The 27,704-nt window shown below is 35.2% G+C and overlaps 1 protein-coding gene across 4 annotated transcripts in view; it reads right to left on the reverse strand.

Moving 5' to 3' along the window:
* LOC124409755 (growth factor receptor-bound protein 14-like) overlaps positions 1-27,704 on the reverse strand; it is a 288,180-nt gene that overhangs the window by 181,013 nt on the left and 79,463 nt on the right. For all 4 annotated transcript variants that reach the window (XM_046887582.1, XM_046887583.1, XM_046887581.1 and 1 more), the window contains one exon: positions 26,156-26,212. In XM_046887582.1, coding sequence (XP_046743538.1) covers positions 26,156-26,212 — 57 coding nt within the window. The remainder of the gene's footprint in view (positions 1-26,155; positions 26,213-27,704) is intronic.

A 27,704-nucleotide genomic window follows, 5' to 3' on the forward strand; every position in this document is an offset into this window, starting at 1 on the left:
TTCTTTCTCTTTCTCTTTCTCTTTCTCTCTCTCTCTCTCTCTCTTTATTCCACTTCGTTGCGATTTCTGCACCGCAACGGGAAAATAACGAAGTTTTCACCGTTGAAGACTTACGCAGAACGAAATTATACAAAATCGTTGATTAATTTAGTTTTGTACTCCTATCTTTTTTTTTTCTTCTTCTTCTTTAGATTGATTTTTTTTCTTTTTTTTTTCAATTTCTACCGCCTCGTTTATTGCTGTGTTCGATTCACGTGACTGGGCAAAAAAAAAAAAAAAATATTTCACTTACATTCAATGCCGTGAATTCAATATCCCGTATATACATACCTATAGTTTAAAATAACGTAAATTTAAAAGAAATCTCATCTCTTACTCGAACAATTCAAATCACCGGTCAGTTATGATTTTTACTCGAAATATGTTTGTTTGTTTTTTTCCATTCTATTCAATTTTATTTTTTAGTCTTTGTTTTTTTACAACAGAAAAAGAAAATTGAAACAACATCGCCGAAGTATGAGAAATAGGAACGAAATGTTCATATTATAATTTTATTAAAATACAACGCCAAGTCGAAGAGGAAAAGTTCAAATTACAAAAAGTCAAATTACAAGTGTTACACGAAACAAAGAGAGGCACGTGGCACGCTTGTTTTATACAAAGTATATTATATAAATAAGGTATACGAATACCGTCCTCGCAATCATACAACAGAAGAAATATAACGCGTAACGAACTTAAATATACGCGAACGGAGAGGAAATAGATAAAGAGGAGAAGGAGAAGGAGGAGAGACGAGAGGACAATCCGCAGACTATATATAATTACTCGCTAATTAATCGGACATCAGGGAACAACCTCAGCCAGCCGTGAACGGCTCTTATTACCTGTCACGGACAGAATCGTCAATACAACAGCTCGACTGCCGAGCTTACTTTTCAAGTACACATGTGCAGTGTCGAGTGCTGACCGAGTAACAAAAGACGTGTCAATAAATAACTCATGGGATTATTTTCTTCTTTCTTTTTTTTTTTTTTTTTTTTTTTATTATTCTTATAGAATATAAAATAATCTTTCAAAACTACACGACGCGAGGGTGTTTCATTTTGAAGGCGTGCGATTTTTATGTTTTTTTGTTTCTTTCTTTTCATTTTTTATTGTCGATTCGGTTCTGGAAAAATTTTTCCTACGTAATTTTATATATATATATATATATGTATATATAAACTCGAAGTTTGGCCATTTAAAAAATACAGAAACGATTTGGTTGTTGGTTTTTGTGTTTTTTTTCCTTTATTTCTTTCTTTTTTTTTCTCTCTCTCTTTGCGTTTCGAAGAAACTTAAAAAAATTTTCTACAAAAGTGTCACGCGTGAGAAGTTCGTAGCTCAACCGATTGAAATTAACATATTACAAAATGAAAAACAATTCGTCTTCGAATATTTTGGAGTTGTGTTTTTTTTTTTTTTTTTGTATTTTTTCTTTTGCGGGTGATTGGTAAAAATTGATGAAAATTGAAGAAGGTGAAGGAGGAAGCTGATGAAGAGAAGGAAAAAAGAAAATGAAGTGGAATGGAATAGAAAATTTTTCCCATCTAAACGAAACGTCCTAGTAGTATGGAAAAACTTGTGTAAGTCGTTGAAGAAATTAAATTATAAAACGATTGAAATCGTATTTCGAGATGCTTCGCTCGCACGCAAGCCTACGAATTTTTGACTTCGACGTTAACGTTCGGCTGATGAATATGAAACCAGACTAAACTTGGCGTGAAATTGGGTTAGGCGTTCGAATTCCCCGGAGTGTGAAGAGCCTCAACCAAGGTGATTGAACAGCGTCGAGCACGCGTAAATAAATCCATATATATATATATACATTATACATATATATATATAGTAAATACACGGGTATGTATTTATGTGAATACTGGAGCCGAGAACGGAAGGAAGAAGGAAGAAGGAAGAAGAAAGGAAGGTAGGAAGGAAAGAGAAAAGGGAGAGGAGGAGAGAGAGGCTGGCGCTTGTATCCCGAGGGATCGCTTCGTTACCAGGATTCGTTCGTTCCTCGCCGATGCATCCCGGTTACAACACATAATCGCTCTGCGCCCTTCTAACAATAAACTTTGTATCATATAGGCAGCCATGTATATGAATTTGTATATGCATATTAGACTGTATCAAAAAAAAATGACTATTTTTTTTTTTTTTTTTTGAAAAATATACTGAAAATATTGTTCAGGATAACGAAAGAAGGCGCCTGTTGAAATGGGAGCTCTTAATTTTAATACTAAGAAGTGCCTCATCGCGATTTTCTACTTTCCATAAGAATAACATGGCAAAAATGGTTCTTCTTGCTCCTTGCGATTTTTATAACTAGATAACGACGCGTCGTACAGAAAATTCATAAACATGTTTTTGTACGAAATTGAACGTTCTACAAAAAAGATCTCTTGTCATTTTACGATAAATCTACTCCTTCAAAAGTTATTTGAGGTCCTTTGCTGATGTTTGACCTCAAATAACTTTTGAAAGAATAGATTTATCGTAAAATGACAAGAAACCTTTTTTGTAGAACGTTTCATTTCCTACAAAGACATGTTTATGAATTTTCTGTACGACGCGTCGTTATCTAGTTATAAAAATCGCAAGGAGCAAGAAGAACCATTTTTGCCATGTTATTCTTATGGAAAGTAGGAAATCGCGATGAGGCACTTCTTAGTATTAAAATTAAGAGCTCCCATTTCAACAGGCGCCTTTTTTCGTTATCCTGAACAATATTTTCAGTATATTTTTCAAAAAAAAAATGGCCAATTTTTTTGATACAGCCTAATGCATATATATATTATATATACGAACGAGGTGAGGAACGACGGTGAAGAAGTAGAATGAAAATGAAACAACTATACACGCTATGATGACGGTGAAAAAGTGATCGAACAATTCAATCGAAAATTATCAAAAATCGACAAATAAAAGAATGAAGTAAAAAAAAAAAAAAATATATTAATTTCAATTCAAACCACCGCACATTTCGTATATCAAACACATAGTGTATGAAATTATTTATTGAAATATTTTTTCAAAAGTTTCGTAGATTCCAAGCCAAGAAAAAAATATTAATTCGATCACCCCCCCCCCCCCCCCGCCCCTCCCCCCCAATTTTTCCCCAATATTATTAATCGTAAGAAAAAAGAAAAGGCCAGAATCGTTATATAAGATTAACATTTTTCATCGATTTGACAGTACAGTGTCTCCTTGGGTTTCTGTGCGCTTGAAAAAAAACTCGTCCTTAAAACTTTGTTAGTATAGAATGCGAAAAAACGAAAGGAAAAAGTAAGCTTGCGAATTGTGTAAGCATTGAAAACCGAGAAAATAACTTTTGTCCAGTTTGCTTTTTCACACACATGTCTATATACACACATATATATACATATATATATATATATATATATATATATATATATATATATATATATTGTATATACATATACAGAAGAGAAAGTTCGGATTTAACTCAACCTTAAAAACTTGACTCCGTGGATGCTTATCCAGCGACAACTTCTTCCCAGTAAAACGAAAAGGAGAGCTTAACAAAAGTTTTTACTCTTAATGCCTGAAGAGGGAGGAAGCGGGGGGGGGGGGGAGGGGCAGCAACGCGTCGCCGCGTTTTTCAATTAATAACATTCAACGGATATTTGAATAGTATACATATAATAATAAATTGAACCAACCTCAGCTTAGGCTTCGTATATATTACTGTTATATATAGGTACATAATACATATACATATATATAGATCATATGGACACAAAGATACACTCGGCGAGAGTTTCGAGTAACTAACGTTGAGAAATTAATTACAACATGACGCGAGTTCATTGCTCTTATAGTTATTTGTCGTTATTCGTTGTTAGCGAAAAAATGAAGACAATCCTTCGCTGACAACGTGATGAATAAATATTAGATCAACTAATATTTTGTAAGATATTTTTTTTTTTTTTTTTTTTTTTTTTTTTTTGTAGATCATTAAATTTCCTACGAAATAGTCGTAGGATTTTTTGTTTTTCACAATATATAGTTTCAAAGTAATCGATAGTTTTTTGTTGTTTTTTTTTTTCGTAGAAAAATTTGACTTCGTGGGATGGGCGTGTGTTTTTTAATAGAGTTGTCGCGAGAAATTTCTGGTTCCCGCCAAATTTTTTTTATTCTACATATGCGTATATACGTTGTTTTATACTTTGGTTGACGTGCGCGGAGAAATTATTCCAACATTACCGAAAGAAATAAAACCACCCTAGTACCTAGATAAGATGAGAGTAACAGTGGCCGGTTGTCCAGATACTTATCAATAGAGGTATAGTATAACATTATATGTGTATATATATATATATATATATATATATATATATATATATATATATATATATATATATATATATATGTACGAGCGAAGAGAGAGACTTTCGCTTTATTACCTGCAAGGAAACGAGAAGAGATTTCAATTACATTATCTTACAAAGTGCCTGTATTACCTATACTATCCCTATGCCAACGCAATTTCCTTATTTTCCTTCAGACTCGGGAAGGGAAGGGAAGGGGGGGGGGGGGGGGGGGGGGGGTGAAAGGCAGCTGGAACTCCGCAGCGCCGCCCAATTCCAGGATATCTCTCGCTGAAGGTACGAGATGGAATAGCAAAAGGGCAATCTCCTGTTGCAAAACCTTTTTTTTTTTCCTTTTCACCAACCACCGACACGGTGGTTCATGCTATTATTACCTCACGCATCAGACGCGTGTACCTAATTTATACAAAAAAATCTCGATCTCTAATACACGTGATATGTAACGTATTACTCTCGGGATATTACAAAAAAATAAAAAAATAAATAAATAAATAAATAAAATAAAATAAAAAAATAAGGCACAAGATAATCGCAAAAGAAGGAAACGAATAAAGAAGAAAAACTTAGTTATATCACACGATAAACTTCGGCGAAAATATAACGAGGTGAATGTATCCTGCGGTAATATTATATAACAATAATAATAATAATAATAATAATAACAACAACAACAACAACAACAACAACAATAACGATAGTGACAATGACAACAACAACAACAACAATATCATCAACAATATAAAAATATCTAGCCACGTTGAATTGTTGAAATGTAACCAGTAGAAAGAAGCAGAGATATTATATAAATTATAAATTTAAATTACATTATTTTATTTATGCTAAATCGTCCGATAGACGCCTACGCGTAGCGGAATTATAACGAACACCCGGGTGCTACATGCACGCATTATATATATTATCCCCCCCCCCCCCCGTTCCACCAGCCATTCTTCGGCCCGATCCTTGTATCACGGGTGTTGTATAAATTAATCTATCCTCTTATGTAAATATCTCACAAGTGGCTATACGTTTGTAATACATAGTAATATTATTACTGCTTCGATAATATTACCACACGCAACTCGTATTTTGTCGTCCAGTTACGCACGTACACTCAACGTATTGGATTCTGACCTATTCACGGACACGCGTACTCGACTGAAACGTGAAATTCGATGAGAACCGTCTGGTTGGTCGGTAAAGTCGTGCGCCAACGTGTCGAGCGGGTCAGGATACTACACAGTGCTGGCGCGCACCTTATCGACGCATCCAGAGGTTCTCATCGGATTTCGCATTGAGGTGAAATACGTGTGACCCTGAATCGGTTAGAATCTAACACATTGGGTGTGCGTGCTTGCGGTTAATTCACGACCGGATGATAGGTTGTTGTAAGCTTCATAGGTTTATAGAATTATGTATGATATGTACGAGGAATATCAATATCCTCAGTATGTAGTGTTATTAATTAAAATCCAAGAGAATAAACATGACTGTCATTTTTAAGAATGTACGTGTACGGAGCACGTATTAATAATACATATACCGTCAGGTCGAAAAAGTCTAAAAACGAAAACTTGCGAAGAAAAAAAGAAAAGAAGTTTCGAGAAGTGTCATCGCTGAAATTAATCTAATCGTGCATCTGTAATTAAAAAGGATTGCCGCGATGGAGTGCATTAAAAAAAAAAAAAAAAAATTATAATAATCCGGGTAAAAAAAAACGAAATTTCAACTGTACGTATAGGTATTTAAAAAACGTCTCGTTACATTCGTATAACCTGAAAAAAATCATATCATTCTACTTTTATTCCACAAAAAATTTCACATTCCTTGACAGATTTCCATAAACGATAACACGTATTATGCTCACGTGAGTTCTCTACAGATGTTCTGACTTAAATTATACATTGATAACCATTTTATATTTCTTACTGAATCATAAGTTCATTAACCGTAAATTATATCGATTCTATACATATATATATCGGATTTATTTTTACAACTGACGAGCTAACGATTAAAATCTGTTTCGGACGATGTATGGGAAATTCAGTTACGAATTAAATTAGCTATTTGTTTATTGAAATCAAACTGACTGTATGAATTTTTCGGTAAGAAAAAAAATTGTTGAATCATGCGACATATTTCTGACATCGTTAATTTTTCAATTACGTAAGATTTAAATTGACCAGTTTCAGTTCCACTTTTTGTAGTTTCTTTTCTTCAACATTTTTCACTTGACTGTACATCCCGATAATCGTAAAAACGGGCGAAGTTTAAACTCGACAACTTACGAATGAGTCGAAAAAAAGTCCGGAGAAAATACATCGATACGGCAATTTTTCGAGCAAAATTCTTTCCAAAAATCGAACCATTCTACACTTCAAGGAAATCAGGACATTTTTTTTTTCTTTTTCTTTCGAGTTAATTTCATCCTGCAGCTACGCTATATATTCGGCGTTCAAGACGTGATTAATTCTATCGTTCATCTCACGCCCGTTCATGAAACCCCGACCCAATAAAAAAAAAAAAAAAAAAATCCCTTCCTAACAGTCTTCTTTCTATTAAATCTACTGTACGCCGTATATTCTGGTGAAAAAGTATGATTTCAAAATAGAAAGAGAGGTAAAAGAAAAATAAAGAAAGCCGAGTGGGGTGGTGGATAAAAAAAAAAAAAAAAAAAAAAAAAAAAAAAAAAAAAAAAAAAAAAAAAAACATCGCGTCTAATTTATAATCTCACCCGAATCGCCAAATAGAAGATGAGAAACGGTCGTTAATTACGAAAGTGGATGTATAAATTAACGGGCAGAAAATAACGAATGATCAAGTATGTATATAAATAGATATAAATATAATCCGGGGCGCGTATTTTCTTCCCCCGGGAAGCATTTATCTCCGTTGATTTTGAAAATTTCTAACATCACGACGAGGATAAAGGCGGAAAATCGAATTGGCCAAGTTCAACGGGTGGAGAAAGTTGTGCGTAGGGGGTTGACGGCGATTGGGATCATGTCAACGACGATGATGATGATGATGATGATGATGATGATGATGATGATGACGATGATTACGAGAGGTCAGTTGGGATCGAGAAGCTGCCTCGAATATATCTCGCAAACACTTCTCTCCGCTTCTTTTCCTTCCTTCCTTGCCCGCTTGCTTCAGAATTTCCTATATCTTCCCGGGGGTGAAACGTGAAAATGAGATTTTCTCCGGCAACTGCTCGCTGCTTTCTACTTCCGCCTTTTGCACGTGTACGAAAACAAGTTTGACCCCGGCGGAAAATTTTCAACCGCGTAAGACGATTTATAATACGATGTCATGCACTTCGTTATCCGAGATCCAAGTTTTTTTTTTTCTAGCGTAATAAAGCGTAATAAATTTTCTAGAGTAAAAAAGAAAAAAAAAGGGACTAATAACTTTTGAGTATATATACGAGGTTCGTTAGTCGGAAAATTGATACTTTTTATTAATTCTCATTAAGAGATAAATGTTAAGAGATATATCGAATCGTTCAAATACGTAGCAATAAAAAAAAATAGCGGAATTATAAACAAAAGCTTGAACATCGATGCGTTATTTCACAATCGGTTCAATATTTTGACGTAAAATAAAACTGATGTATATTAGGGTGTCGGAAAAAAACCGACTTTTTTTTTTTTTTTTTTTTTTTTTTTGAGTCTCGTGTGACAAAATGTTAGTTTTCGATGTTTTAAGAGCCCACTCCAAATGACAGCTCGGAAAAAAATTTTTTAATAGGTCGCTCTACATTTTTTAAAACGTCTGAAATCGTCAAAGATCGATTTTTTTTTTTAAATTTTTTTCTCTCGACGGTATAATTTTATAGACAAAAAAAAAAAAATAAGTTTCCGAAAGTTTCGATTCAAAATTTGAATTTTGAAAGGTCGCTCATAATTTTTTTTTAACTTCTTGGTGCATTTCTTTAGATTCATTTCGAGCGACCTTTTAATATTCATATTAAAATTTCATAGATTTTATTCGTTCGTATTAATTTGCAAGCTCTTCTTTATTACTTCGCATCGACTCACCGTGACGATTTCTATTATCCAAGATATACAGAATTAGAGTTTTTCAATTTCGAATAAAAACATTTAAAAAAAAGAGAGAATGAATTCATTTTCATTCCTTCATTTTTCCCACCTTCAACCGCCTGAGTTATCATATTCATCCAAGCCAAGCCCAAACCTACCCCGTTCCTCCCTCTCGAGCTCGAAATACCAACATACTTTTTTCGAGAGAGAGAGAGAGAGAGAGAGAGAGAGAGAGAAGATGAGAATCAGAAATTCCATCAAGCGATTTTTAATATCTGGCCAAAGGCATTTCATCGCTGAATATATGCATATAGCTTGCTATATAGCTATATTTTTTTATACACCTACTATACATATAGGTATAAAACAAATCAAATTCTAGGGAAATTTCGTCCTCGTCCTCGTTTTCACCGCTTCACGGCACTCATTTCATTCATTCTTTCAATAATCAGGCTACAGCAGAGAGCGCAACAAATGCAAAAATGAGAAAAATGTAAAAATATCAAAAAATGAAAATGGAAAGAATAAAACTCAGAGAATTCAAATTTAATACACAATTTACTTCACATCACATGAAACAAGAATGTCAAAATTTTAAGCGTAATATTTTCTGCCAAATTTATTTATTTATATTTTTTTTTTTTTCTCTAATAGAAAAAATAATAAAACTATAACTTAAATTCTTTATTTTTTTCTCAATATTCTCTCGTTCTCAGTTTCTGAATGTACGAAATACATTGTTTCGTTAGCGGGCGATTCGTCGTAGGCGAAGTGTGTTGAAAGAATGAAGAGAAAAAAGAAAAAAAAAAAAAAAAAATCCTCGCATCGTGCCCGAAAATATATGTAATCCTGAGATTTTCGGTGAATCGGTACGAATGGCAAACGAATAATTGGATTTTACGGATGAGCCTTTCATTTTCTCCTCCCTTATCCTCCTCCCCCTTGACGTCCGCCGCCGTTAGCTTTTTGAACAAAATTTTCACCCCTCGATTTTCACGCACCTCGTTTTACATCATTCTTACAAATTCTCTGTCTTTGTTTGTCAATAAAAATAAAAAAAAAAGCCAAAAAATGGAGAGAAAAAAAAATTCGTTCGTACAAACGATGTAAATCTATACGCACACATATAGCTATATTACTATTATTATTATTGTTGTTGTTATTGTTATTATTATTATTCGCAAGGACAACGAAGTGTTTTAAATTGCCCGAAGCGCGGAGAAAAAAATCGTGGAGAAAAGTCTCCCTTGTTGAAATCGGAGATGAAAAAAAATAAATCGGTGATTACATAAGAAATTCTAGAGAATGAGAAGGAGAGAGATTTAGCGGATTTAAAAATTCCTTTGCAAGGGTGTGGCAACGGCACGTGCGGAGGGAATTTATTCCATTAGACTGCGGAGGGAAAAGAAAAAAGGGGGGCGGGGGGGAGGGGAGAGGGAACGGCAGATGAGAGCAATAGAAGAAAAAAAAAGGAATTCCCGGGTTTATACTTACACGTCGGTTTCATTTTTCATTTCATCGCCTTGGTACACAGAAATACGTAAAGCGTATAATAAAATTAGCACAATATCGCAATTATTTCACTGGCCATTGTTGAATTATATTTGGCAGCCGCGTATTTTCGCGTATATCTGTATAGCGAACTTGACTCTTTCAATTAAACAAACGCAGTTCGAATGAAAATCGAAAAAATAAGAATAACGATATTTTGAGAATTTTCAATGGATTTGTTGAATGAAAATTAATACCGTCAGGTTTTTTGGATCACACTGATCACATATCTAAGATCAGATTTGCGAAATTATTAAATCATATTACATCATTATTTTGAACATTTCAATGTGGTTGATGCTTAATAACTGCGAAACGGCTTGCCTTGCGGAAATCTTTATTCGAACCTTTTTTTTATATATCGTTAAAATTCTTAAAGAAATCTATATTGCTTATTATTGTACAATGATTCGTTTACGAGTAATAAAATTTGAAAAGTTCAGTTTAAATGGTAATAAAAAATTCGACAGAGAATCGTCCGCCTTTAAATAATAATATTAAGAAATTTTCTTTGAAAAATAAAATAAAAAAACACACATTCGATTTTTTTTTTTTTTTTCATACACTCTAGTGTACAACGTATAGTGTGAGATATCGAAGGAAACGGCAACAAGGCATTCACGCAGTGAGATTATTTTCCAGATCGAAAGCGTTTCCATGAACGAATGAATGAATGAATGAATGAATGAATGAATGAATGAATGAATGAATGCATGCAGCAGGCAGGGGTTGCAAAGGGCGACAGATGAATGTTGTTTTCGAGGTATTCGAGATAGGAAAGGACAACGGCAACCCTTTCGCCAAACAGCTGTGGTCAACGACATGTACAAAGGCAATATACTCGTATATATAAGTAGAACGAACAATCAATATTATTATATATATATATACATTATACATATATGTATACCACCGTGCAATACATATTGCTTATAATGTACAGGGTGACAGATCCAGATACATGCGATGAAAGGAGTTTTTCCTCAAAATAAAAGAAAACATTTCACTTATGTATCATGTAGCAGTCTATGATCGAGAAAGAAAAAAAAAAATATATATTTGCGAAAAAAAGAGATGCATCCCAAAATTATCATTTATAATTGATAAACTGAACTAATTGTAAATCCTAATGAGTTTTATCCGACAACTATTACCTGTAATAGAATATGAATGACGAAAAAAATAAAAATAAAAATAAAAGACAAAACAAAATGAAAGGCGAGAATTTTTATGGAAATTATTCAGTTTACGTTATAGTCCACCTTTACTTAATTATGTAGAAAATTCGTCAAGTATACCCGATTTCAATAATTAACATGAATTATTTTCGTTGGTAAATAAATTTTGCACAAATGCCCAACTGACGTAGATTTTTGAAAATAAAACAGAAAAAAAAAAAATGATTTGTTTTATTGTTCGAAACTCTTAATCGATTCGGCACGTGTTATTCTTACGTTCAAACGAAGATAATTCAAAAATTATATAATTTTCAATATATATTCAATATGTTCAATATATTACACACATACGTATCGCAAAACTGTTTCAATCAGTTTTTCAAAAATTTTTCAAGGATAAAAAGATTTAGAAAAAAAAAAAAAAAAAAGAAAAGAAAAAGAAAAAAAAACAATTGTCCATAACCTAACCCAACTTAGAGGAACCCGAGAAATTTCTTTTTACCACACATTCGAATCACCCTGTAGACGACGAATATCGCATTTGCGCCAATACACCATAGCTTGTTTGTTGCGTCTTTCATCTATAGCTGCAACCATATAGATGGTTGGGGATAACACGAGTTGCTCGAACGTGTGCTGCATGCATTCATTCATTGTTGTTCTCCCCTAGTTTCGTGGACGGATTTGCACAATGGACAATTTGTGCGGAGAGTAAGGATCGAGTAGTAGAAAGAAAGAAAAAAAAAAGAAAGAGAAGAAGAAAGAAAGAAAAAGGTTTAATAAAATGAAGCCCACGAGGTACAAAAAGAACGACTGACAGAAATGAAAAGGAACCAAAAAGGCAAAAAAACGTTATTAAAAAAATCTTCAACCCCATTGTCCGTTAATTGGCGAATGCGCAGAGAGAAACCCGTTTCCGTTGTGCATTTTTGCAAACTGGATCTGCACATGCGACGTAGAAACAATAAACCATAAACCGAGGGGTCAATCACCGTTGTAATCTGGTGTACACAAAAAGTTCCTGTGATATCGCGTATTCTTTGTAATCTCGTGTATTCTCTGTTATCTTTTCTTGCAATCTCGATGTTAATCTCACAGGCAATCTCCGTAAACTACGGAAGATATTTGTAATATATAGTGATTTTTGTAATCTCTGTAATTTCTTTAATTTTTCCGTAATCCCTGTATTTTTTTTTTTTTTTTTTTTGCCATCCTTGGAATGATTGTCATTTTTTTTTTATCCTTGTAATCTCTGTAATCGTTTAGAATTTTTTCAAATCTTTTTTTTTTTTTTTCAAGTCTTGCAATATCTGTTATTGTTTGCAAATTTTCTGTAATCCTTGCAATATTTGAAAAATTTTGTAATATTGCTGCAATATATCTGTAATCCCTGTAATTATTAAAATCAATTTCCCATCTTTGTGATTGTAATCAGTGTAAACCATTTTTACAAATAGTGATCAACCCCATAAACCAAACGTAAAAAAACATGCATCGTTTTCATTGAAACTGAACACCATGTAATAGTAATCCCAATATGCGATTTAAGGGGGTTGGAAATAAAACTCTCGTCAAATTTTAAAACCATCTGTTGGCCCCGGAGAGAAAAAAAAAAAAAAAAAAAAAAAAAAAAAATCGTACCTCAAAAAACAAAATCACAAAATTTTCACGTCTTTCTAACGAAATTCGTGCAGTCTTTTTCCTCGTTCCGATCGATCTTTTGCGCCAGCCTGAATTACCGCAACTCGAAGATACTGTATAATTATTTCCAACAGTTTTACGTTTATTTAAATATATATAGAGATAATGTCATATTGGTCTACATAGCTTTATGGTATAGTCGAAGCGGAACGCGCGCAAAATCACGCCTGGAATATTAAGCAGGTACGATTAATATACGGTACCCATATGATTAGCCGGATGCAGGGGGGACACCAACGAAGCGCGCTACGCGCCCGACGACACCGAATAAACGATTTCATTTTTACGACCACGTCACGCAGAGGCAATCAAAACTCGAAAGAGCGAGGACGAAGCAAAAAGAAGATAGAAAGAAAGAAGGAAAGAAAGAAAATCAACGCATCCTCTCCGACTGTAAAAACGTGTAGTAACAAAAAAGAAACATCAAAAAAAAAAAAAAATTGGCATCTATTTTTTTATGCCCCCCTCCCTGTATTCTCTTTTTGCTTTTTTTTTTTTTTTTTTTGTCACGTCACTACATTCATCATCGTTAAAGGCTAAGTCCGCAGTTATCACAGCCAGTGACACCGTTGGTTCGTGTTTTTTTTTTTTTTTTTTTTTTTTCTTTTCTCAGGTATACGTATCTTGTAATTTATCCCTTTTTCAAATTTCGTTCACGTGTTTATTTCATTTTGATTTCTCTCTTTCTCTCTCTCTCTCTATCTCTCGAATGCAGCTATTATTCTCCGACAACTTTGTCTTCATATTTTCTGCTTTCGAAGGCTAATGCAATATACTAATACTATTATTATTATTATTATTATTATTGTTATTATTATATACCACATGCTCCAACGTTTTTCCATTTGTGAACATTGGTTCGAAGAAGAAGTAGAAGAATAAAATTTCAACGATAAATTCTGATTTCTAGAATCCCAATCAAGCCCCCCCCCCCCCCCCCCCCCCCGCCACTCCGCCTCTGGACTTGCTTTTACAGGGTTTCCAGAGTATCCAACTACGTACGAGGAAAATGTCGGCGAATAGAAGACGAGGGGTTCGTTCTCTGGGTCAGAGAACCGGCGCTCTGCGGAAGGGTGAGAGAAAAATAAGTGCAGAGGGTGAAAGGGAGGAGGAGCATTGCAGAGGGCGAGCGGAGCCGAGAGGGAGGAAGTGTTTTTCCCCGAACCACGAAAACAACTCGAGAGAGAGAGAGAGAGAGAGAGAGAGAGAGAGAGAGAGCTCCGATCGATATAGTATCGAATCTACGATCAGAAAATATTGCAGGCGAAAAATTCGAGGGAGTTAAATGCAAGCTTAACTTGAAGAAATTTCGATCGTTACGATAAAGATATAAAATTTTTCTCGGAATAACAAGATAAGATGTAGTAAAATTAATTAACTAATATAACTGTATTTTTAATTACTGCAATATAATAATATAATAATTTAATTATGTGCATTTGTTTAAATTTTCTAGTTACCGTAGAATAAATTTATAGCAACAGTTACAAGAAAAGAGCTAATCACGAGTGATCATAATCGATAAGATTAGTAAGTAACGCACCCTAAATTTTCTAGTTACATCTGCCAAAAAAGCTGCAATTTTCCGTCTGTCCAGAAAATTTTCATTTGAAATAGAAATTGGAAATGTGTAAAACTAAAATGACTGTAAGAGAATGTCTTTCGATAAAAGAGCGGTGTGTGTGTGTGTGTGTGTGTGTGTGTGTGTGTGTGTGTGTGTGTGTGTGTGTACGTGCATATTTTTGCTGAGCGGTAATTCCTGCAGGACGAAAAACCAACTTCATACATCCTTCGTACGTAATTTCTATAATTTCTGTTTGTTTCTTATTTTCGCCAATCCACTTCAATTTCCTACAAAATTACCATACAGTATCCTTTTCCGGTGTGCACAGTTGTTGGAGCTCCTCTCTTCGTTACTTCCCTCCCTCCCTGCCTCCCTTCCGCCCTCCCATTCTACATTTCCTTGACAAACTTTAACGTTTCCGGTTACTACGTAGTAATAAAAACTTTTCAACTGATACCTAACGTGTGTATGTGTGTGTGTGTATAAAACATGACTTATTATTCTTCTTCTTCTTCGATAATATTTCTTCGTTATCGGTACTTCCGTTTAACGTCCCTCTTATCGCAATGGTCAAAGTGCAAACCATCTATGAGTTATGGAATTACAACCGATATTTCTGTTCGATGCACTTTCAACATTTATCCATGTACACTAGGGTGTCGCAAAAAGATTGTTTTTTTTTTTTTTTTTTTTTTAGTTTCGTGTGACAAAATGTTAGTTTTTGATGTTTTAAGAGGCAGTTCGAGTTCCCAGTTTCCACATTTACCTGTACATTTCATTCTATCCTATATCTACAATATTAAGCAGTCTTTGCCATGTCTGAGTATTTTTATTTTTATTTTCATTTATTTCTTCTCTTTCGAAAAAAAACACGCTTTTATTTCGCATAACGACCGGTTAACAACAGTTAGAGTTGGTCCGTGTAAAAAATGGGCACGTCAAATGGTTTCGAGGCATCAGACCATAATGTATAAGCGGCATGGCACGATCATCATTATAGGCAGCTGACACGTGTGTCAGACCTATGGCCTATCGGCACGTGTTCGAGAGTCAAGTGACGTGACGATTGAAAATTCAATTCATCATAAATTGAATGTAAAAGAAGGTAAAAAACCAATATTCGATCCAGATATTACATGTATATAATTTGATTGAACCGGACGACAGCTGTGATTTTCACACCTCAACCTTACAGCGTGTAAGAAACGAAAAGTAAAAGCGAGAAAATGAGAAAAAAATAAAAAAGAAAGATAGAAAAAAAAAAGGAGAAGAAGAATTTAAAGTAAAATGGAAATTCATTCTTCGAATGGTACGTCGAAGAGCAGGGGAAATTAATTTTTCGCTGAGGAGAGAAAAATAAAAAAGAAAGATAAAGAAAGAGAAAGAGAAAGAAAGAAAGAATATTCAAGCAATTTATTCTGTATACATACACTAAATTCTGGGAATAATGTATAATAAAATCGAATCCAAGGCAAAGGTCAAATAACCATCCCTTGAACGTGAAGAGAAGAATTATGTGACGAACGAAGACACCTTGCGCCAGAGAGAGAGAGAGAGATAGAGTTAGACTTATATAAATAGAATAGGACACGCGCAGCCGTCGTTCCTTCTTCCTCGGGGAAATTATCAGGGTCAAGTGAATACGGCCTCTCTCCGGGGATATTTCTGAATTTCGGATAAACCATAGCTTTCTGGTTACCACCTACGTTTCCACGTTTATACATATACGAAAAACTCGGATCTCCTCAAGAGAGCTCAGCCGAATCGTCATACCGCTCGACAATTCGGCTCTCGAAGAGATTGGGAGAAAAAAAGGACAAAAACAAAAAAAAAAAAAACGAAAAAAACGAAGGGAAAATGGTTTAGTATAGGATATTATCAGAAGTTCGCGTGTTCTCGGAAATTTCTCGGAAAACGCGTGCAAAGATTAAAAGCAAAAACGTGACGAAAAAAACAAAAAACAAAAAAAAAAAACATAAAAAATAAAAACCAGAAAACAACATTTTACGAAGAATAATTTCCGAGAAAATTCTTTCGCCACCCCAATTCCTGCAAATCCGGCTGTACGTATATAATCACTGCATCCGGTTCTAGCCGGAAATGTAAATTTCTCACCCCCCAGTAGACAGGGGAGAGTATCTCAGTAACTCAGTTTCGTAATTCGTTCGCATACCTTTTCCATACAAAATCGCTATGCGAAATTAGACGGTGTCACAGTGTATAAGGAAAAGGAATAAGTGAAGAAATAAAAGAAAGGATGCAGGGTATCGAAGCAGCAGAAGGTGAGAGAGAATTGAGGAGAAAAAATAGAGAAGAGAGAAAATCCGTGTCAAGTCACGTTCCCCTAGTTCTCGAAGGGTGTTTAGTTAGTAAGGTTGTGGCGTCCTGCAGGATCTCGACGACGAACGAACCAAGCAACCCACGAGGTTATAATTATAAACGAAACTCAAGCACGCAAGGCATTATTACATATGTATACATACATATATATATGTAAGTATATATAAATGTATACGTAGAGTTAATTCATGGGATATTTTCACGGGGGTGTGGATGCGTAATACAGTATAAAACCACGTGGCATAAACTTTGATAGAAAAATCCAAGAGTCGCGTATTTCCCTTTTTTTTTCCCCCATTTTTTACAACCCTTCAAGCGAGTCTTTATTTCTTTCTTTTTCATTATTATCATTATTTACTAACACGTAGCACAGAATTAAAAATCTTTTTATGCGCTCTACTAATTCTAATATTATTATTACCTACACCTATATGTACGGATCTATAGATCTTTTTTTTCAAATTCAATCATTCCACGGTATGATAAAATTCTTCCCCTTTCAACTTTGTCCAATTGCATTCAGAGTTACAGTATATCTACACATTTTTATACAATATAAACGTACCAAAGTAAATTTGCCATTATAGATACTCTGTGTTTATAGTCTGTTAAAAGATTTTTAATTTCAATCTGAGATGAAGAACAGAGGATAAGAGAGGAGAAAAAAAAAACCAAAAAAAAAATAAATAGAAATAAACCATACCAGCTCGAAAGTAGGTATAGAAACGACTACTCAAAAATAGAAGGAAACGGTACTCGATAACGATGATGATCGATTCCTCATTTTGAACTTGTATACCAAACCGAAACCACGCATGTTCTTCACCAACTCGCAAAAAAGCGGTTTAGAAATCTAAGAAAAAAAAACAGACATTCTTCTGGACAGTGAAAAAAGTAAGGCCGAAAAAAAAAAGAGTGAGTGTTAAAAGTTGAAAAGAATAGAAAACAAAAGCCACAAATACCGTTTATCTATGCCAGTGACATGATTCTCCTAACGACGAGGAAGAAGAAAAGTTTACGTATACGTAACGCATAGAGAGAATAACGAAATTGAGAGAAAGAGAGAAATAGAAAAATACTTAAAAAAATAAAAAATGAAAGTAGGAACTAGAGAGATCAAAAAGTGGAAGAAGAAGAAGAAGAAGAAGAAGAAGAAGAAGAAGAAGAAGAAGAGGAATAAGCATCAGCATCAACGGCATCTTACCGGGCGATGAGAGCTCGATGAGGCGAAGAAAAAGACGACAGCAACAAGACGAGCGAAGCGACGCGACGTTAGAAGAACCGCTCATTCGGCGAATTCGTTTGGTCTTTACTTGGTGCGTTGGCGAAGAAGAAGGTGAACGGCCGCGTGGACGTGTCAGGTGTGACACATAAGAAATTCTCCTAAGTCTTTGGCTCTCTCGGATCCTCGAGGTCGCCTAGCCGAGGCGAACCACCGGGCGATGCGTGAGTCCGTGGACAGTTTCAGGTTATAACCTAACTACAGCTGCTCTCTCAAGGAGAAGAAGGCGAAAGGAGTGGCCTAATACGGGGGCGGAGCTGTGGGGTGCCAGAGGTTACACACAACTCCGCCCGATTTCACCCGCGCCGACGGAAAAGGAGATGCGGAACGTACTAACGTGCGTTAAAAAAAATATATTTATATATATAAAAAAACAAATGGGGTCGCTAATTACGATTCTGACGTCAGAATTAGAAAATTCAAGATTGCAGATCTAAAATGGCGATTATTTTAGGTTAAGTTCGTGGTTTTTTTTTTTTTCAAACGGCAGAAAATTTGGTATAGAGGGTTTTTTGGGGTCACTCATTACGATTCTGATGTCTGATTTACACAACATAAACTTTTTTCTTCGAAATTGGATTTTTAGAAAATTCGATAACTTTTTTTTTTTTTTTTTTTTGAAAATTTGAGCCTGACGAAAAATCTGAAAAAATTTTACAAGTTAGTAATAGACCCGAAGAATATATGAAAAAAATTTCAAAGCGTTTCGACACTTCGTTTGAGAACAGCTGAATTTATTCTGAAAAAAAGAAACCGAGTTTTTTGCGTTCGAATTATGTATAATTAATTATAAATAAACAAATATCCACTTTTTTCCTCAAGTATCTTTTAGCTTGAACCTTCAGGATACTAGAAACGACTTAGAAGTATAAAGTTATCGGAAAATAGAACGAGAATAATAAAAAAAAAACTGCAGGAAAAAAGGTGGTATATAAATGTGTACCGCTGCCCCTCAAAGGGTTAAAGATGAGCAAATTTTACCGGCATCGGTTACTTAGGTTAAAAAAAATTTTATGACAAAATCGAGAAGTCAAGATCGAAACGTGTTCAATTGCCTTGGATTTAGACGTTGAACGAAAAAATTTATTCATGGTTGTATATTAAAAGCAGCATTAAAAGCATCATCGTGACCATGAAAATGGTTGAACCTAACCTCTATTGAGTAAATGAAATCGTAAGTTGATGTTAAGCTTATACCCAACCGTGAAAGCACAATGTTTTTCTCTCAGTTTAGTGTAGTGTAATGTAGTGGGATTGACATGACATTGACATGATGTTGAAGAGGCATAAGGTATTGGATTGACATCGGGCAGTGTTGAGTTGACATGAGATAGTCTTGGATTGGCATCGAATAGTATCAGTTTGACATCAGATAGTGTTGGACTGACATGGAATAGTATCAGTTTGACATGCGATAGTGTTAGATTGGCATGAAATAGTATTATATTAGATTAACATCAGACGGTGTTAGAGACAGGCTAAATTACAACCTCCGTAAGTCGACAGGTCATTTTTCTTACACAGTGTAAGGTTATACGAAGAGCGTTACGAGAGTGCAGACAGACAGAGGTACGAAATCATGGGAAATATATTATAGGTACATAGCGGTCTGTCTATTCCATTCACGACAATTAGACTAAGAGCCGGGTTGTTTGAAATTGGAGATACTATATATCAAGCCCGTGTCACGAGTAATTACGCGAATAGATGGCAGCCGGGCCGAAGAGAGGAGAGGAGAGGAGAGGAGGAATCCTCTCCAACTCGCCAAGCTCATCCCCCACGGGTCTAAACTCAATTCGATTCAATTCAATTCAATTCAATTTCCTAATTTTCATTTGTTACCAGGTAACATCGTCGGTGCCCAGAGCTTCGCGCTCGATGGACCCTCGGCGGAACGAACCTGCCATCCAAGCCTGTCATTCCCGATAACCTACTGATGCATCCCGCACTGCTCTGATCGAACCTGAGCCACCACCTCCCCCCCTTCCGGGTTTATTCTTCACTCGGCGATAACGGAATTCTCCACTCGCCCCCACACTCGACAACTGATTTTACAGAGTTCCCGGCGTCCGTTCATACGATACGACACGTTGCGCGTTTCGATTCGAATAGAAAAAGTCTCAACGTTATTCATTCAGGGGTTATTAGGGTGGTGCAAAAAAACCGATTACTTTTTTTTTTTGAGTATCGTGTGACAAAATGTTAGTTTTTCATGTTTTAAGAGCCCACTACATAGGACAGCTCAGAAAAAAATTTTTAAGAGGTTGCTCCAAATTTTTTAAAATGTATAAAATCGTCAAAAAATTGAATAAAAAAAATTATATTTTCAGTACTTTGTTTGATTTTTAATTCATGTCGTGGTGTATTTTTGTCGATTCTTTCTTACTAAATAGAAGAAAAAAAAATTATGAAATTTTAATATGAATATTAAAAGGTCGCTCGAAAAAAATCTGAAGAAATGCACCAAAAAATGTATGTATATTTTCTTCTTTATATCAAGTCCGAATGAACGCCCGAAATTCAGACCTCTAGATCAGAATACCACCCTTAAACCTTTCACGTGATTCAGGATCAACAATATTTCCAGCATTGCTCCGATTTGAAATCTTTGATTCTCGATGAATAAAATTCCTGAAATCACTTTATCAAACAATGAGACATTATTCCAAGATCAAACGATCTCAGCGTTACCCGATCATCACTCTGCTTAAATACCAGACCAAATGTACCAAGAATATATAATCGATAAGATATAGATCTGTTTTTGTTTTTAATTTTGAATACCGAGAATTAGTTTCAAGTTTTCCTAATACAGCAACGACACATGCAGGACGAAGTTGAATTTCGGTAACGTAAACCACCTCCAACAGCGATTTCCTATTCCAAGAATGATGAAGCTATTTTCTTCCACCAATCCGTCATTAGTGACTGAGACAAATATTTTCGAACAATTCAAGGCTGACGCATACATAGTGCGTCCAGTTCTCGAGGGTGACATTTTTCTATAATTAATCCAAGCAGACAGTGTGGTGAACGAGATTATTCGACGAGAACAAGAAAAATCACAATCGTATGCAAAAATCTGATCAGAAAAAAAAAAAAAATGCTGCGGTCTAAAAATGATTCGAGGCTAGGCGAAGCAAGCGTCAAAGAAAGATAAAATCCAAAAGCACTGTGACACGTGGCATCTGTCAGGATAGTAACCATTAATGTATATAATTATGAAACAATTAGTGTCAGACTCGTGATCGAGCCACGCCTTCATCAGGTCCTCCCCCTCCCGACATCCCCTGAGAGAGACCGATGAATCGGATAATACGATAGGTGTAGAGCGGAAAATATTTTTCGCATCGTAACGCAAGGTTGGAAAAATAAAATGAATAAAGGACCCTAAACTCGGCCAATCGTTGGGGTAGGAACTGAGGCTGCGCCCTCCTGGCCAACCGGAGAACGCTGGGCCTTCCTCAACGGGTTTCCTTCTTTCCATCGCCGACGACCTACATATATATATATATACATGTGTATGTATATCTATATATACATGTAAAAGCGAGAAAATTCAAAGCACACATGTAAGAGGAGGTGACGCAAGTGTAAGCCGGCATCGACAAGAAGAGTCGAGATTAAGGGTGGCAGTGCCGATGTGGAAGAGGGCGAGGATCATCACTCATAGTTGTTTGCTACGGAGCTGTCAGTCACCATCACCATCACCACCATCTCCATCTCCATCTCCATCTCCTTCTCTTCGTTTAACACACCTACAGTACCCAGCATCATCCATTCGTCCGTATCCCCGTGAAACCCGACACGACGAATGCTTTTCGAAGCATTTCGAAGCAAAAATTACCAAAGAACAAGTGTTTAAGAAATGATCAAAGAAAGAAAAAACCACGAATAATCATCCAGTGAAGAGTATCGAAGAAGAATTTTTGGAAATGAGTTTAACTCCGATCGACTGACGTCGTTCAAAATCTGAGAACAATAGCGAATTGTTTTACGGACTAATTCTTATGCGCGATAGCATCCCCTCGGTTTATTTGTTTAAAACACTCGTCGATATCGGATGGAACCATACCGATTTAACGCTCTATATTTTATTGCTGAAACGACACGCGTGCGATGGACGTTTAAGTATCGCCGCCGCTGCACGACGCGGAGCTAATTGCTAATTGCATCGATCGTGATAAATAATAACGACATCGACGGATTTGGTTCACGTGCACATGCACGCGTTATTATTTCGCTCAGGGAATGCTTGGGTGACTCATCGATCATGAATTTCGTCCTTGGTTTGTTAAAAAATTTCATGTCTAGTCTAGACGATTGTACGTCAAAGTCTACGAGCATCCGACATGTTGTTCTATAATTATTCCGCAACAGAAAATGATTCTTCCATGAAAGATTTCATGAGACATGGAATGGACTCCTAAATTCTCAGGACCTGTTATTACCGATATAACTATATCGTTGCGAAACGTGACACAAACGTGGTCAAGAGTTGCTACACCTGCCGCTTTCATACGCACTTTGATACGAACTAAAAACACACATCTCCATGTGAGACAATGATCGCGACATGCCTATACACGAGACATAACACGCAGGTCCGTATACGAAGATAAGAAAATCTCGTGCAACGCCGCAAACGTACTCGCAACAGACTAATATCGGGTTAAACAACCATCGTACTTGTCGCGGTTAGGTTAGGTTAGGTTAGGTTAGGTTAGGTTAGGTTAGGTTGTAGCAATTCAGCAAAGCTGAAGTAGGTACTATAGTGTAGTGTAATGGTTAGGTTAGGTTAGGTTAGGTTAGGTTAAGTTAGGTTATGTTATAGCAATTCAGCAAAGCTGAAGTAGGTACTATAGTGTTGTGTAGTGTAGTGGTAGTTGTTAGCCGGCGGCGCAACTAGGATTATAATTACAACATCGTTCGCGGTTTAACCACCTCAGCGAAGCCTAAGCAATTTCGTCGTCGTCGTTGCCGTTGCGAGAGAAGAGACGACGATGTTGTTCGTCGTATTTCACACGTTTCGCATTGTTCGTCACTACCGCAAGACAATCGGGAATAAAAAAAAAATACAACGGAACATATATAATTCAACACAAGACACTTAACCTCGTATAATATAATCAGCAAGTAAAACGCAGCTCAGGATCGAGTCTTTAATTCGGTAACGACTTCGACGCAATCTCGTTCCATTTTCAACACACCATTCTCAAGTGTATTTCAAATTTCGCTCACGCATTGTATAACAATGCGAATTATGTATGTATGCGATTAAACTTTCGGATAGAAATCGAACAAGGTTGTGTAGACATAGTTGGGATAGGTTAGGTTAAGATGTATGAATTTTTCAAAAGAGTTTTAACGTCCGTTCTTAATCTTATCGAGGGTGAATTTTGCACCTTAAATCGTTACTTTGTAAATTTGTTTTGTGAAATTTAGTAAACCGTGATGAAAGAAAAAAAAAAAAAAAAAGAAAAAAATGATCTCATTTTGAGAAGCCAATTTATTCAAAGTTGTTGTAAAATTCTGCAACAATGATTCTTTCCCTAAACGTTACGAATCTCAACTCCAGCATCATTGAATCTTTGGAACGATTATCTACCGACGACCCAGATGAGAATCAAGCTTTTCGCGTGTACCGTCAATCGTCGATGACTACGTTGAACTTTCGACCTTTACAACGACTTCATCAAGTTCGAAATAAAAAACTTGATAAATTTGACAAACTTTACGTCCGATCACTTGACCGATGCTCTCAATTACTTCGAGTTTACTTCGAACTACCATGAACTAAATGTGACTACGATGACTGTGCGATAATAGAATTCGAAATGTTATCACGTGACTCTAAGCACGTGGCTCGAAGCCACTCGGGTGATTTTAACGAATGGACAACATTCGAAATTAATCACGAATATCTTTTATCACAATCTTCTTCAATTATTAATCAATTAAACTTATAAAAACACTCACGATTCCAAGAAAAGTGTAAATTTGGAAGTTGATAACTGTCGAAAATTCTGTTACACGCATAATAGCCCCGATACGATCTGCCTCTGCAAGTGTGTAATAATATAATCTGGGTCATTCGAGACTAACGATGTTTTGGCAGCGAGAAGACTGGCTGGTAATGGGATGTTTTCGGACGTCAGACCGATATTAATTACCCGGAAGCCCTCCTCTCCGTTCTGAGGGGCCCTCAAGACCCGGTATGCAAGCGTTATTCAAGTATCAAGAATGAATCTACGAGCCAACGTCAAGGCGGGACACCTCCGAACCAAACCACCGCCATTTTCGAATCGGGAATTTTTAAAACTTTTCTCACCCTTTTCTTCTCACTGGAGTCTCTGTTATTTGGTTATTAACACCAAGCCTTTATAAGGATTATCGTTTATCCCGAGTAAAATTGCAATTAAGGTAAAAAGATCTACGAAGAATTTGCAAGTTTTATCTTCTTTTTTTTTTTTTTTTGTTTTTGTCTTCAATTCTTTTTTCCCCCTCTTCGCCGCGTCAAATGTTATATACAAGCGCGTTATTGCCGTGTGTTTTCCCATTTGTTGTTTACTGACGTGGCACGTGCAAATCGTAGTTGCGAGAAGATGAAAAAAATGATAAAAATGAAAAAATAATAAATTAATAATCACTAAAAAACCCCGTATGATTGCTTCGCGTGATTTTCATTTAGTCGTTTAAATTGATAGTCAATTGTACGATTTCACATGATAATCATCCTCGCATTTATTACTCGCCTCTATGCATAAATTTTATATAACGATCGCCTCCGATACGCATATATAGGGGACGAATAAAGGGAACAGAGCGAGAGAAGTAGAAAATTTAAATTGTATGTGAAAGGAAAAAAAAAAACAAAAAAAAAAGTAAAAACATTCAAAGTTCGGTTATACGTATACGTATATATATAATTATATTAAGTATACACATGTAATCAACCGAACGTGACGGGAATATCAAATCTTTTGCCTAAATAATAATACCGGTACCCCGGAGGCGTTATTAAAACCAAAAACAAAAAAAAAAAACAAAAAAAAAAGAAGAAATAAATAGAAGAAGTAAAAGAATCAAAGTGTTTCGTGCAAAACTTTGGATGCGCGATCGTGTAGCGACGGTATTAAAATTTAAAAACTGTCAACTGATCGTCGTGTAAATTGAACAAACAGAGAACAAAAAATGAAAAAAAAAAAAAAAAAAAACAAACAAACCTCTGATTAGAAACACACGATAATATTTGTAAAATGAAAGCTTGAAAAATGAAGAACACGCCTGAGACGTTGATCGAATTTGAATTCGATTTGGAATGAGTGAAAAGTATATGGCAAAAAAAAAAAAAAAAAAAAACTAAAAACTAAAAACTAGGCGAAATAAAAAAAAGCAAGGCTCTACATGTTGACGCGATGATTAGAAACGAAAAAAGAAACTAAATGCTAAAACTAATGGAAATGATTAATTTTATTTTACAAACTTGCATATATAGTATATATATATATATATATATATATATATATATATATGTGTACCCATGTATGTATATCGCACCGTTCTATATCTACGAGTAATATTTTTTGCCAAATATATATATATTTTTTTTTCACCATTATTTTAATAAAATAATGATCCTGATCGCGGTGGTATAAATCAATCGATACTGCAGTTAAACGATTGCACGTAGAGAAAATCGTCGTGTCAATAAACTATATATATATATATATATGCGTAATAAAAGTCAAAGCTTGAAACGAAGTAAGATAGCCAAGATTATAAATTGAAAGATGAGGACTATAATAAGCAAGTGAATTAATTTAATTTTTTTTTTTCTTACTTCACCTGTTATTTCTCTCTCCTTTTATAATTCAACCTGATGTAAGTACGTATCAATAAACTTAGGTATAAACTCGTATCGACACGAACGACCTAAAACCTGATGTTTTACGAGCATCATGATTCACACAAAGAGATATATTATCAATATTAATAAAATAATGGTATCGATAAACGATGATTAACGAATCGTAGCGTGAAGTCATCCTTTAAACATTGAATAGAACAAGGTGAAGGAATATGAATCGACTTACCCCTGCCGAAGTCTCTGAATGTCGCCACTGTCGTATCACACGGCTGACTAAATGCACCTGCGCAAAAATGAATATAAAAATGAGAAATTAAAAGTGAAAATAAAAAATAGTCGGCAAGTTTCATATAGGAGTATAGGTATAATAAAACAATATATCGAAGTGGTAAAAATGAAATACGAGTTAAAAGTATTGAAACCTGCATGACCAGAGGCTGCTGCTGGTGTTGCATATAATTATTAACTCTTCCGCGATATTTTTTTTTTTTTTTTTTTTTTTTTTTTTACAGCAACAGAGAGACGGCGGAGAATAAAATAATTATATATAATGTAACAAAGAAAAAAAAAAAAGAAGAAGGAAGGAAAGAAAAAACAAAAATAAACACACATCATTTATTATTATTGACTGTCTGCTCTGTTGCACCTTTCACCGATCCAATATTCTCTTTCAAAGCCACATTGAATATAATTATATCTGACATTTTCTATTCGGCGATGATAATAATAATAATAATAATAATAATGATAATGATAATGATGATGATGGTGAAGAAATCGTCAACGAAATCGAAAGGTCGTTGTCCGGCGAAAGATAATAAGGAGATCAAAAAGTGGAAGAAAGACAGAAAAATAGAGAGAGGGGAAAGAAAAGAGACAGAAAAAAGACTAGAATCGGATCCCAAGTTTTTTAAGCACCAAAAAAAAAAAACTGCTAAAAAAAAAAAAATTAGATGAAAAAAAAAACAATCGTTAATTGTTGGGGAAAAATATGTAAACTCAATTAATATGTATCGATCTTCAAAAACAAAAAAAAAAAAAACTGTAAACACGTATCTCATATTTATTTTCTCTCTCGTTTAACTTTTCTCCCTCGACGTTGAGTTTCTTTTACTATAAACTATCTCTGGTATGGAACGAGTTTTAAAATCTCCGTCAACTACATTTCATGCGTGCATTATACGTACAATATATTATACACGCGCATCGTGCATATATACGTATGATATATATGTATATCCACGTACATGTTGCAGCGTACTTACAATTAATTGGCAACATCTGGCCGTAAGGCAACACTTATACCTCTATCCATCCATTACGATACAAATTACACGAATAAAGATATATGCGGATCTGCCTAAACGATGTTTTCTGCCAATCATTATAATAAATTTTTGCAACTTCTAACACCGTCTATTCAACTCTACGTACATAGAAAGCCAATATCGGTTGTGTTGCCTTCCTGCCAATGTTACCAATGTTGCCAATGTTGTCCTCCTCCCTCCTCACTCCTCACTCCTCTTATTATCTCTTACGTAACTTCACATTATCCACAACCGGTTACGCCTTAATCGTCGATCTGTTCTCACTCTTTATCTATTTTTCTAACCTCCTACTTTTACCCCTTCTTTCCATTCATTCGCTTCATTTCATTTCCTAAATTTTCATATTTTTCTTTGCTTTTTCGTGTAGCTGCCTTTACGCTATTTTTCTCCGGAGGAGGATGAATGAAATTTTATATATAATAATACAGGAAAAAATTATTTGCAACA

The sequence above is a fragment of the Diprion similis genome, chromosome 8 (genome assembly GCF_021155765.1).
Source record: "Diprion similis isolate iyDipSimi1 chromosome 8, iyDipSimi1.1, whole genome shotgun sequence".
In the NCBI taxonomy this organism is placed as follows: domain Eukaryota; kingdom Metazoa; phylum Arthropoda; class Insecta; order Hymenoptera; family Diprionidae; genus Diprion; species Diprion similis.